This window comes from Coturnix japonica, chromosome 3 (assembly GCF_001577835.2).
Source record: "Coturnix japonica isolate 7356 chromosome 3, Coturnix japonica 2.1, whole genome shotgun sequence".
In the NCBI taxonomy this organism is placed as follows: domain Eukaryota; kingdom Metazoa; phylum Chordata; class Aves; order Galliformes; family Phasianidae; genus Coturnix; species Coturnix japonica.
This window is the reverse complement of record NC_029518.1, coordinates 43,701,423-43,715,343: the sequence shown is the minus strand read 5'-3', so window position 1 is coordinate 43,715,343 and position 13,921 is coordinate 43,701,423. Positions and strand designations below refer to the sequence as shown.

Genomic DNA, 13,921 nt, shown 5'->3' with positions numbered 1-13,921 from the left:
CTGTCACTCACTTTCTGGACATAAACCCTGTGCAGTTGACAAAAGTTTGGGGATCTTTCTCTTTTTCATGTTTCCACTCAACAAGACACTGGATAGGGAAACCAATTTATATCAGAATTTATAAGATAATTTCCATGATAATTACTTCACTCTATGGTGCTCTAAGTACTGCTAAAGAGTAATTTAATAAACAATAATGGCTTTAACAAAAAGTGACTGATGACGAAGTCTGCACGTAAAGAAATCCCAGGGGAAGCAATGGCTATCGTGCCTGACCTAGAAAGAGCAGATATGAAGTATACTACCAACATTCTTAATTACAGAATGAGACTTCTGCATTTTCACTCCAGGTGACATTCAGGCATGATTATAGCGTAACAAAGTCATCACAGCCTATTTTCTATCCAAGGTCTTTCTCTGGGAACTGTAATGGTAGTTCAACTCTTTTTAAGCATGGAAAGAACTATAAACCTGTAATAACTTTTAGGGTCAGCAGCAAGTTCTGGAGATGTAAGCAAAGCAGACACTAAGCATAAAGCAAAAATGGAATTTGCTATTTATGAAGAATTCAATCACTAATTATCATTTAATTATTTTCTGTATACATTACTAAGCTTAAAGCAATTAATGAATCTAATGATTAGAAACTTGATCATTCTTGATGGATATCTTCAATGAAAGGAAATGTTCCCCCATCACCACCATGGAACACTGAAGATTTAACCATCATTAGAAGAATGCTCAGTTTGTACATGAAGCACCAGTTACTTTCCCATACTTGCAGACACAGAGTCTTTGAGAAAAGAATATCTCTACACATGTCTGTACTGTAAAATGGAAGAGTGAGAAAAAATAATGATCGAAGAGCTCATTCTTTAAAACCCAGTGGTCCAGCACTTGCCTAGATGGGATCCATTCTACATAGGATGTGCAGGTGAAAAGCTATCAGTTATGACAGGCAAGAAGACAGACAAATGGGTTTGCCTGTTTCTCAGAGAAAACAGTTAAGTAGAACAAGGAGCAGCATATGGCTAGTACAGGAGCTGGGAAGGAGACAGGACCCTGCGTGCATCCCACCTTTTGCAGCCACACAGACACAAATCTCTGGCCCTGTTTCTGTTGTGCCCCAATCATCCTTTAAGAGAAATGGAGAAAACAACATTTTTGTTCTGATCAGGAAGGTGAATGCTGATAACTCCTCTACAGTATCCATGTGTTTTACCTTTAGGCTTTGTTTGTGGTGCAGTTTGAGGGTGGAGTTGTTTATTATGTAAACGCAGTAAAACTGAGAGTCAGAGTTAAAATTTTCACCCTAAGAAGGAACCTCAGTTCCTTCAAAAATGTCTGAATTGTTTCAGACTTCTCTCATCTTGGATTGTCAATTTGGAAGTAAATTAGGCCAAAAGCTTTAAAGAAACAACCCTCATATCAGTTCATATTTGACTGCTTCATGCAAGCTGCATTCAGTGCATTGCATTACTCATAGTTAGTTAATATGTCCACAGTATTCATAAATCATAAAACACTATTTTTATAACTTATTTATACAAAAGCAAGAAATGCACCAAACTCAAGTGCTACACTCCTTAATTGCTTTAGAACTATGAATTAATAACTGTTGAGATACAAGAAAAATTTCTTTAAAAGTGGAATCATCAATAAAAGCTAAAACACAAACAAACGAAAACTGCACCACTCACCATTTTCCAAAGCTCAGGTTTAAACAGTTCAGGCCACAATAAACTTTCTTTACCTTCTTTACCTGACTGAAGGAACAAAACAAGCAGACCACTGAAACACCAGCCAACCAGGGTGGCATTGGAAAAGCTGAGCACCCAAAGAACAAGTTAGTATACCAGTTAATAGCTAAGCTTTGTAGCCTGTGACTTAAAAAGGACATTACAACAGCTGCATATCCTGGTGAAGAGCAGGCTCTACTGTAATCTATCAATTCACAAAGCCCAGAACAGTCTGTCTCTCATCACCCTTCATTGCCTGAGATGAAGGTTGCTACAGCCGCTGCTGCCTGATCCCCCTCTCCAACCCACTGAGCTCAGGAAGCATGAAGAGAACAACCAGATAACATCCTGTTGGCAGCTTAGAATAAAAGTAGAACCTAGCATGGCCCAGTGACTGAGACAGCAGTGAGGAGTCTGAAATACAAAACCCAGATTCCCTGCCCTTCTGCTTTTCTCCCTTTCTGAATCAGATTTCAAACTTGCTAGGCTTCACCAGCCCTAGGGTTAAGAATTTCAGATGCTGTCCTCATACAGACACTTGGTCGTCCTTCAAAGTATGAATTTCTGGGAATTAAACAAAGCTACAAAAATCAGACTATGAATAGTAACTAATGAAAAATAACCTAGAACATGAAGATTACATTGTAGGGGCCCTACAGGAAAGCTGTAGGGTGTATAGTGACATGATGAGGGGAAATGGCTTTAAACTGGAAGTGGGTGGAATTAGACTAGATATTAGAAAGAAATTCTTTACTGTGAGGGTGGTGAGACACTGGAACAGATTGTCCAGAGAGGTTGTGGATGTCCCCTCCCTGGAAGCATTCAAGGCCAGGATGGATGGGACTGTGAGCAACCTGGTCTAGGCATACATGTCCCTGACTATAGCAGGGGGGCTGGAAATAGATAAAAATCTTAAAGCTTCCCTCCAACCCAAACCATTCTATAATTCTTTGATTATATTTCATCTTAGCATTCTTCTAACTTCTTAATAATCTCAACTAAAGGGATTTCCTTACTCTGTAGTGGATTCTCTATTTGGAGCTCTTTCTCAAAAATTTCTCTGGTCTCCCCTTCAACTCACATGAATTTCTACATTTACACTATGTTTGGCATGGCAGTAAACCTGACACCTTCTGAATAAACAGCTATAACCTTTTGTGTCAAATCTCAAATATCTAATGTTATTGAATGGCCACAAGTCCTTTTGCACGTAACAGCACAGGGTGTTTCTATAAGTCTCACAGTCAACACTGTTTATTCTGGACGTTTCTTCCCTTCAGTTAGGAAGTAACAAGCTGCAGTAAACATAGAATGGAGAAAGGAATAAAAACAAATTTTCAGAGAACAGGAGTAGGTAAGCCAGTCCCAGTCCAGCAATAATCAAACCTATACTGCACTATTACCACAGTTCATTGAATCCTAGAAAGATTTTGCTTGGAAGGAACCTTAAAGCCCATTCATTTAGATTCCCCCTGCCATGGGCAGGACTGCAACCCACCAAATAAAGCTGTCCAGGGCCCCATTCAACCTGACCCTGAACACCTCTAGGAATGGGGCAGCCACAGCTTCTCTGGACAACATAAAAACACCATTTCATTGACATGTACCCAGTGAAAGCATCTGAAGCTTTGCACAGGAGGCAACACTTAGCATCCACTAACCTGGACTTCTCCTGGCATGAAGGAATCAGTCTTAGCAGAGGAATAAACTGTGCTACTTTCTTCATCTAGGCTTGTGATCCATTAGGCAGTTGGAAGCCTCACATGGCTGTGCTTGCATGTTCTCTTTGTGCAACACATCACACATTACAGCCAAAATAGTATGCAAACATATGTCAGAGGGATTATGAAGCTAAATGAGTGTTACCACAAATAACGGTAACAGCTGGTTGGCTCTCACTAGTGCCATCAGGTACACAATGCAAGGAAAAACATTGCTGTTACTATAGGAAGCTTTGCAATGATGTCACCTTGTTGTCTGTTGGGATTTGTCAGTGCCTGTTTATAAAGCATAGGTGTAGCACAAATTTCCTTCAGGATGCTAGCACGAAACACAAAGACAATAAGGGAGGGTCCAGTTGGGGAAACTAATGGAAACTAATGAAAGAAGGTGGGGAGAGAGATGGAGAAGGAAGTGTTTGGGGGAGGTTAACTTCCTCACATCTTCCTCTTCAAAGATTTCTGCTTCTTAAGGCACAGAAAAGCAGATAAACTGACTGGGAAAACCTCATAAAGATTTCCCCAGAATAACCTTCAAAGTATCTGAATAAAACTTGGAGGCATTTGACTAAAACTGCAAAAAAAAAAAAACCTGAGCCCAGAAGCCTTCCAAACAGCTACTGAGGTAAACATCATTTTCTTTCTTTCAACCTGTTCTAGCCGTGATATGAACAGCTTTTTAAAGGTATCATGACTGAAAAAAATAAAAAAAAATCTGAAATCCACAAGTTGAAGTACTCAGTTTTTACACAGGCCATTTAGAATCAGAGGTATTTTCTTAATATATCGATCAATAAATTTATACCATAAGATCATTAGTTCATGATGAAAAGTCTACTATCATTCCCCCCAAAAGATAATGTAGATTAGAAATCTACAAGCATTCCCATTAATTTTTGCAGGTGATCAATTGCCCAGCTCCAAACACCATTATGAGTAGGGCTGCAAATGACAGAAACCTCTCTCCAAGTGTGAGAAGAGGAATTTGCACAAGGGGTGAGATCCTCCTGTCACAGTCTAGTTGCAAAGTGTTAACTAAACTGCAGGTTGAAAAGTGACTATTCAGCAAACATGAGCAGAACAAACGCTAATTCCTTTGCAAGCTAAAACAGAAATACACTCAATCCACTTCCTAGTATTGACATAGCACATTGTTCTAAATGCATCCATTGTAAATAGAATATAATAGCTTTGCTGGAGGAAAACAGTTAAGAAACAGTTATATGTGGATTATGGAGGAGTTTCTTGTTTTAATTCATTTGTCTACCGCTCCTTGATAGCTACACAACCTTCTTGAAAAATATTTCTCGTGTGACACACACACCCCTACATCTTTGCAACCACAGAATCTCCAAGTACTGCTTTTTGGGTTTTTTTTTCACCTACACAGCACAAAGCAAGCGGTGACATTTATAAATGTAAGTGTTGACTCATAAGGGTTTGAAAGAAGAGGTAGCAGTAAAGCAAATAATCTGCCCACTCACTGGGGACCCTCAAGTCAAGGACTAAGTTACAGAAACTTAATTACAGGAAACTCATTTCTCAATTGTCTGCTTCTATGTGCTTCATGATTTAACCAGAGCATAAGGAGTAGTGGGTCAGTGGGTGAGAGGCAGGGAGGGGCACTGCTAGGTTAAGCAACACTGACATTTTAAAACTTTCCAGATAATCTGTTATCTTACCAACACTTGGGCAACTCAACTTGACCCTTACAAGTGCAAAATGCTAATTAACAGACATTTTGTAACAACAAACACGCCTTTCTAGAGACCACTCATAGAATAAATATTTTTTTGGAAAAAAAAAATAAATATGTATATATACCAGGAGTAAGATGTCTGGAAATAATTAATACAACTCACAAAAATGCTTTTGCACATAATTAGCAGTGATGTCTCAACCCCAAAGAATTAAACTCTCACTCCTGATTCCTGACTCAGTCATACTTTGGACCAGTGAAACATTCCTGTTTACTAGTAAACTGTATAAGCACTGAGTAAACAAAGAGATGCATGTGATCAAAGACTATGGAAGTTTATCTTACACGTCAATGCTAGAGTAGCTACAGGAATATGCCTAGCAATTCTTTTGAGCAAACATCATAATGTTCTTTAAAAGTATTTACGGAAATAACCTTTCAATGTGTAGAAATTCTAACTGGTATCATGAGAAAATACCAGTAGCATGTTTTGTCTTGAAGAGAATATTAAAATCGGAACAAAATATGACCCCTCTAAGTGAAAATTTGTTATTATTCATTATTTCATTTTGTTAAGAGGACAAGATTAATTCTGTAAGTGATTAAAAAGTAAAGCATACAGATTAACCCATATTTTGCTACTCTCTGTTAAATAACATTTTAAAACAACCCACTTGAAGAACATTGTTTGTCTATAAATGCAGCAAAATACAATAATAAATGCAAATTGAAAATGAAGAGACAACATTATTCTGTATACTTAATTAGTTATATTCTATTGTATGAATTTTTACTTAGGTCAATTACTGCTGTTGTTGACCAAGTACCTGAAGATGTGTTACTTCAATCTAGATAAAAATTACAAGTTGCTATTAGTTAATCTGTTTTGCTTCTTTTCCTTGTGCTAGTGGCTCATAGAACATAGAGTGTCATGAAAACCAACATACTATTCACCTCAAAATGTATGAAAATAATTTCTATAGGAAAAACCTTATCCATTTTTCAGGTTTCTCATTCCTGTATCAAAAGCCTGATATATTAGGTCAGGGAGGAAGGGAATGTCAATGTTATCTGGAAACAAAAATGATGGAAAAAACAGTTAGCTGGTTTCTGAAGATAAAATATGAAAGATGAAGTGCAGCATGCCCAAGAAGGCACAGATGTATTCACATCCATTGCCCAGGAAACCCTGTAGATGCATTTGCCAGATGCCTGGCACTCAAAACTAATGACTGGGAACAGCTTTCTTAAGACCTCACTGCTTAAGATTAGGTGTATATCGGTGCATATGTACAAATCCATTTCTTCAAATCCACATATATGCAAATATTCCCCTTCCAGTTTTTCAGTCTTTCCAGTTTTATCTTTCCCTGAAAAACTGCAGGACATTCTATTATTTGTCTGCTTAACTAAGCAGGCATCAGCAGCTACTAAACAACACAAAAAGATTGAGAATGTACACCAGTAAAACATAATGGGCAGCTGCAGAGGAAGTTCAATCAGAAAGAGAGCAAGAATTTTAACTCACACAGCTGTCCCTTGCATAGCAATGCAACATCCCACAATTACAGAATTTCACACAGAAAAACAAAATCACACAGAATCACGGAACTGGAGGGGTTGGAAGGGACCACAAGAGGTCAAGCCCAACCCTCCTGCTAAAGCAGGTTCCCTACAATAGGTCACAAAGGTAAGCATCCAGAAGGGTCTTGAATACTGCCATAGAAGGAGACTTCACAACCTCCCTGGCAACCTGTTCCAGTGCTCCAGTTAATAAGAAAATAGAAGAAAAAAAGCCACAAAACCTAAGAAAACAAATTGCTCACCACTAGTCTATCAAAGCTGAGCTCTTCTCCAAGCAGTGACAGCCCTGGAAAATTTCCTCCTCCAGTTTTACCATTCAGCATGACACCATATTGTATGGAATATCCCTTTTGATCATTTTGGGTCAGCTGTCCCGTTCTGTCCTCTCACAGTTTCTCGTACAAATGCAGCATCCTCACTGGCAGGACAGCATGAGGAGGAAAGATGTCCCTGGCTCAACGTAAGCACTGTTCTGCAACAACTAAAACACCAGTGCGCTATCAGCACTGTTTCCTTCACAAATCCAAAACACAGCACCATATCAGTAACTAAGAAGAAAACGAACTGTATCTCAGCCAAAGCCAGTACGCCAACATACGGATATCTGTATGTTCAGAACCCTAATTTTCCACCCTTGAACCATGTGCCACCATCTAGCCAAGTAAACAAGCATCCCTCTGCTCCAAACTTTTCCATAGCTGGTGGCCATCTTGAAGGTTTTGTGCTATTTTGCAAGATTTGCTCGATTTTTACATACCAGAACACCCTTTTAAGATGCAAGTAGCTTAAAACTCACAAGGTATTGAACAAGATCCCCAAGGCAGTGTTGTGACTTGCTTAATTTCAAAGATGTCTAAATCTCAGAGAGACTGAACACTTGAATACTTCAAGATTTCCCAGTTTCAATAGAAGTCACTGATTATCAGTTTCTTTTTGTATCAGACATCTAATGATTGCCAGCTTAGGTTTTATGAGACTTAAGTGTCCCACTTAAAAATTGGACCCTATTTCACAGAAGCTTTTTATTTAAAAGGGACAGAACTTCTCTCCTAGTGGCAAAATTCCAGCAACCTGCTGGTTGTCCCTAGGTGTCTTTATGGACTGCAGTATTACCGAGGACAATGAGTCAGGGAGAGGGAGAAAGGTTACACAAAAAATAAGTGAAAATATACTGCTATTTAAATAAAAATGTACAGACTAAACAATTTCAACTCTCTCTTAAGGAAATTTCAGGAAAAGAAACAGCTTTTGACTTAATTCTTCTCAAAAATTATGACATTTCATGAAATTGAAATGTTTCTGAAGGAAAGAAAGCTACTCACCTTCACTCCTGGGGACAGGTTCTGCACCACCTGGTGTTTTATCTGGCATCTCAGCAGAGACAGGCTCAGTACATCCTAACAGACATAAAGAAAATAAATTGTATCTCGATCAAAATTAGAACATTTCAGCAAGACACTCCTCTGCCCCATGCAGGATGAATTTTCACCTTTCATCATTTCCATGTTTATATGTAGGATATGTAAGTAAGTAAAGCTCCCTACAGTTCATCTACAACACTGTTTGGTAAAATGTAATGAGGATGTGAAAATATACAGAGGTATTTATTTACAGGCAGGTAGGCACAAATGGTATAAATCATATAAATCACAAATATAAATCTTATACATCACAGTGGTAGACTAAAAGCACTCATTATATCTGGTAGACCTCAGACTTTAAGCTTGGATATTTCCTTTCAGCAAAAAGAGAGTTTCTAGGTGGAGATCTATGAATTGGGACAAAAGAGTTGCTTACACCCACGTGCTGCTGAAGTTAATGAATTTGCTGAGCCTTCCTGTTTCTAGCGCTGTTGATACAACAGAGTTGATTCAGCATAGAATTTTGACACTCATTAGACACAAGGTTTGGGAGACCTCCCCAACCCATTCTGCAGTAAATCAGGGACTGAACATTAATAAAACAAAAGATAGACATTTTCTTTCCTATTCAATTATTTTGCTCTCAAATTTATATGCCTATTTCTGAATTCAATCACCAAAACTAGAATTAAAACATTTCTACATGAGTAAACAATAAAGGAATTGAGTTTGCAATAATTGTGAACTATACAAAATAAAAAAGGAAGGATTTCTTAAGTAATTTAATTTCAGGCATGCTAACCAGGGCAATTATATTCATCATATTAAATTCATATATTTTTACCTTAGACACACGTGAAGCTATGATCCAGTAACACAACTAAAGATTTCATTAATGCAGCTAATACAAATTTAGCTGATGGAAACTCTACTGCATGTGACTTCCTATATCAGCCAGTTCATCTCTCCTCAAGATAAAGTTTGTCAGCTCTTTCCCAGAAATTACCACTAATGAAACAACTTTGCCAATAAATCAGGTGTTTCATCTGCAGAACATGACACACACTGAGCATTTGGAACTAGCCAAAAAGTTTCCTCTCTTCTCCCTAAAATTAGTAGTGATAGTGCTTATATTGTGCTAGACAATGTTTTATAAATGTCTGTGCACCTGAGCTCATGAATGACAATGGGACAGTGTCACAAAGCAAGTAATTGAGCTTGCCCTCAACATGATCTGTGAATACTTAACAGTCTCCAAAAACACTTTATAAATTTGCGTAAAAACAGAAACACAAACTCCAAATGGTATTAAAAAAAAATAGTCTATTGCTCAAATTCCTTCAAGTTAATAGTCTGTGCTTATCATCACTAGGCAGTTAGCTAGCATTAATACATCAACTAACTCTAAAACTTGGCAAGCTCATCCAACACTATACATTCAGTGATGCAATGCATTTTTGTGAATTTTGCATCAGTTCGTAGCTACACTCCTTCAGTGATTGATACTATAAACTAGTTAATTCTACAGTACTTTTAAACTAAGAAATCACACCAATAAAAACAGTCTGTATCGAATTCTGTGATCCACTTCAAACTAAATTAAATCATTTCTATAAATTCTACATTTTAAATAAATTGTTCTGTATTGCAAATTCAGGGTACTGCACGTTTAAAATAACAGACTGTGGATATTTATTTATCTTCTGGATTTGGCTGTTTTGAGCTACATACAATTAAAGTAAATATGTAAGTAGACTTCCCTATGAAAATGCTCAGAGAGTAACTTACTGACACACTAATGATATAAAAGCAGTGGTGGTTCACAACAGGGCTATGTAGGATTCATGTGAAAACACAGCAGAGATGCAGCGCTTGGAGTAAAAGCTCGCTAGCAAGATGTAGAAGAGTGCGTGTAATTCTCCTTCGCTTGCTAAACAGTCAAGCTCCATTTATCCAAATTGCTATGTTGCAAACTTTGGGTTATTATTACTAGTACTACTGATTTCAGAATCAATCATACGAAGGACCATTAAAGCCATTCCTTTTAGATCCTTCCAAAAATTCTTAATATAATTATGGACACATCTTTAAATTGCCCCTGCACCTTTGGCCCATCTATCCCTGTCACAAATGGGGTACTTGGTGATTTTGCCTAAGCAGTTTTTCACAGAGCATACCAATAAGAGAACCTGAAATATGTAGGCATTCATAACTTATGAATAAACACAGCCATACTGTTTACATTTCTTAATTAGGCAAATCTTTTAAGACTAACCAAAAATATTCAGATGTATGACCATGCATTTTCACAGGCCATAATCAGCCAGGGCCACCCAAACAGGCATATTGGGAGGTCCTAATTCAAGAGATTTGTTGTTCCTTTTAGTAGATTGGTTTGCTTTTAAAACCCTGCTTTTAAAAAAATTATATTTTTATTTTTATTTTTTGAAAAATATAAGACCTTATTTCCTTTAAACATGGGGTCCGAATCACTAACACAGCATAACTGAATTCATGAGAAAATGTTCCAGCTTACAGAACACAACTGATTCATAATTATTGAAAATAACTATAAACTGAATTATTGCAATTTTTCAATTTCTTAGAGAGATTCTCATTAGAGAGAAGATTTCTTTTCCATCTTTTCCATTTTTAGAGCATCTTTTGATGCTCTAAGAAAGCATCAAGCAGCTTAAAAGAAATAATTGCTGATCACAATGTCGTTTGCAGTGGTATCTATAGAAGGCAGGTATATATTTGTGTTGAATAACATCACAGACCAAATCCAACCTGAACTTCCTCCTTTGTGTCACATCACCAGCCTCTACACTGTATCTGTTCCAAAGAGCTGGAAGTGATCACATTCAAAGAAGCTGATTGGATTTCTTCAAAAACCTCTCACTGCACAGAACCTTAAGTAGACTGTACATTTCTTTCCAGTCTTCCAGAGGCACAATCACCAATACTAATATTAACTAATAATAACTACTGCTCCTGTTTTAGCCACTTTATGCACAATCAACAGTGGTATTCCTTTAAAATACTGTCTTTTATTTTTAGATGTAGCTCTCTGCAGTTTAAACAGCCACAAAAGCAGACTAATACAAGTGAAACAGCTGACATTACACACAATACTGCTAATAGTAAAACCATCTGCTCGTTTATTTTAAAATAACATTTGGATGAATTCTTCCTGCTACAACTTTAAAAAAAAGAAAAAAAGAAGGAAGTGTTAAATTGGCTTGGGACAAAGGGTGTATTTGTAGTTTTCTTGACATGCAAAATTCTGCAAATTAACAAGTAAACTCAGATGCCCACGCACAGCCTGCACAGAATGATACACTTCTTAGGTGGATGTGTTTCTGAAGGCAGCATCACTCAGACCACCATAAACAGCACTCGGAAAGTCACAGGCTGCAGGATGAACTCCAGATTCCAAGGAAAGTTACTGCAAAAATCTCACCCATATTAATGCGACCAGAACTTGACATTTTGCTCTTAAAGGTTGCATATATCTTTGTTAGAGAAGAAGAACATCCGTCCTAGAAATAGTTTTTAGCAATTTGTTTGTCTTCAAATTCCCTTATGGACCTGAAACATTACTGCTCTGAAACCCATGAGAATAGCTTTGATCCAAGGTCACACAAACCATGAAAGCTAGATCACATGCAAACACTAACACAGTTCTTTCACATGAACCAAGAGATGACACCGAAAAAACTCTAAATATCATGGAAAGGACAGAAATCAGGATACAAATCCTCGTATGCTATTTAGCCTCACTGATGTGCCTATGCATCATCACTACTTAGTCTTTCAAAGTAACACAGCAGTACTTGTTTAAGATTAAAGTGTTGTTTCAAGTTAGTATTTAGTTCTTCAAGACTGCACAGAATTCTAATGGCTCCTTTCATTTCCTTCCAGCCGAGCTCTGAATGTGGGTGTGAATTACTGCTTCCCTTTTCCAGCAGTCCTCTCCCACAAAAATCTTTCAGCCTTTTTTCCCCTGCATCAAAACGCACACTGAAGCATTCCAAGCCCTATTTTGTGGCTGAGGAGAAGGGGATAAGTTGTCTCATAGCCAAAGCAGGTCTCCCTCATTTCCCACAGAAAGGCTGCGAAAGTGACACTACAGCAACTGTACCAAGAGATGAGCTGCTTTGAACAAAATCATCTGACAAGAAGGAACAAAACATTCTTTGCATCTCATTTGTCCTATCAGTGAAAGTCGCAGCAACATAACCTCTCCTCCACCTTTCTTCAAAACAGCACAAGGCTACAACATTCTCTGACTAGTTTCTGGAGTCAATTGTTCAAATTGCAGCTGCAACCAAAAATACCCAACTCTTTCCCCTCAAGCAAAGACCAAATCACAGAATTCCCCTTGTCACTTTCATTTTGGTTTGCTGCAATTCACTGGTTTTGGATCTGAAAAACATCACAAATGTTCCAGCAAAGGGAATGAGCTGGCTGCCTGCTCTGTGGTTTAACTGCTACACATACATCTTGCTTCTCCAGTCTCTCCTACAGCTCTGAATCCATTTCCAATCCTGCCCCAGGGCTTGGCAATGGTTTTCCAAACCCAATAAAATATCGAGTTCAGCAACTAATAATTATATTTCACTTCACTAATTAAGAGAGCAAATTTTTGCAAAGTAACAGATGATATGAGGTCTAGGAGGGAACATGATGTGGAATCTTCTCCTTCAAACTTTGTATAGAATGAATTTCTTGAAAAGATGAGACATTTGGTCAGTGTCCAAACGTGCTGTGAGACTCCTTACTTAACACCACCATATGCTGCTTCTCTGCCAAGGGAAACAAAGAGGAAGCCTTCTCTGCAGGGTCTTCTGTGGGATCAAAACCTCCACTGACATTCCATCAAATAACCTGTAGACTCCCAAATACCCCTGCAGAGTGTCAGTTCAAAGCCTAAGCAGAAAGACACAATCTTTTAACAGTGAAATAAGCACAGTGATTTATCAGCTGAGCAGAAGTAGCAGTCTTCTAACTCAAGTCAATTTTGCGCAGATTATATGAAATTATTTCAGTATAATTAACCACTATCATTTTTATTTTGTAAAGATCAACCATCAGTTAGTATTTTTTAAATTATCACCTTTTGAACATGTAACTTTGCTTAGAGATCAGCCCTGCTCTGCTGTAGTCATGCTGTACCACAGCAAACTGATAGAAAAAAAGCCCCTGGTATCTCTTTTGTGGTGACACAAAGTTCTGATAGCACATTCCCATCTGTTTTCTTAATGGTGTTGCACCTCTGTATGCTAACACCACCTGTTCCAGCAAAGCTCCCGCAGGTGGCACTAGCTGCTGCTTACAATGAAACAGATAAACCAAGTGTGAGCAGCTGAAACTGTCTGTCCCTTCTGGACGGCATGCCAAGACTGTGCTACAAATCCCTACAGTTTTCTGGTGTTTTATATGTCCTGCTTAGTGCTCAAGTCTTAATCTTGGCCTACTAGCCAAACAATTCTTTTGTTTAGTTATTAAATTTCTATAGTCAGAATAAATCAGATTTCTACTGCAGCATGAGAAAATAGGCAGACTTAAATGAGATACCTTAGCACAGGACATTCCTGAAACACACTGAAGGAAAACAGTGGAAACCAGGACAAGGAGATCAGCCCTGAACTATTTACAGACTAGCAGAAAAGCTTATCACAGGCCCTACAAGCAGTCAGTAGTAAGACATAGCTACCAAGTACTACTCTATCAAAGAAATCTGCTCTTCAAAGCCATCTCCCCTTTTTATAATGTGAACTTTCTCATGAGAAAAGTTCTAAGAGCAACTACAGATGC

The 13,921-nt window shown here is 37.9% G+C and overlaps 1 protein-coding gene across 2 annotated transcripts in view; it reads right to left on the bottom strand.

Annotated features, from left to right (window-relative positions):
* Positions 1-13,921, bottom strand: part of PLEKHG1 (pleckstrin homology and RhoGEF domain containing G1) — a 123,253-nt gene that overhangs the window by 81,899 nt on the left and 27,433 nt on the right. Inside the window, exons 1-2 of one of the 2 annotated variants that reach the window (XM_015858100.2) lie at positions 8,063-8,137; positions 6,983-7,221 (exon numbers count right to left, since the gene is read on the bottom strand). Coding sequence is in view for 1 of the 2 variants with exons in the window: in XM_015858099.2 (XP_015713585.1) it covers positions 8,063-8,111 (49 nt within the window). In the remaining variant the exon portion in view is untranslated. Of the gene's footprint in view, positions 1-6,982; positions 7,222-8,062; positions 8,138-13,921 lie in introns of those variants that run through there. The other variant, XM_015858099.2, reaches the window with a different exon arrangement.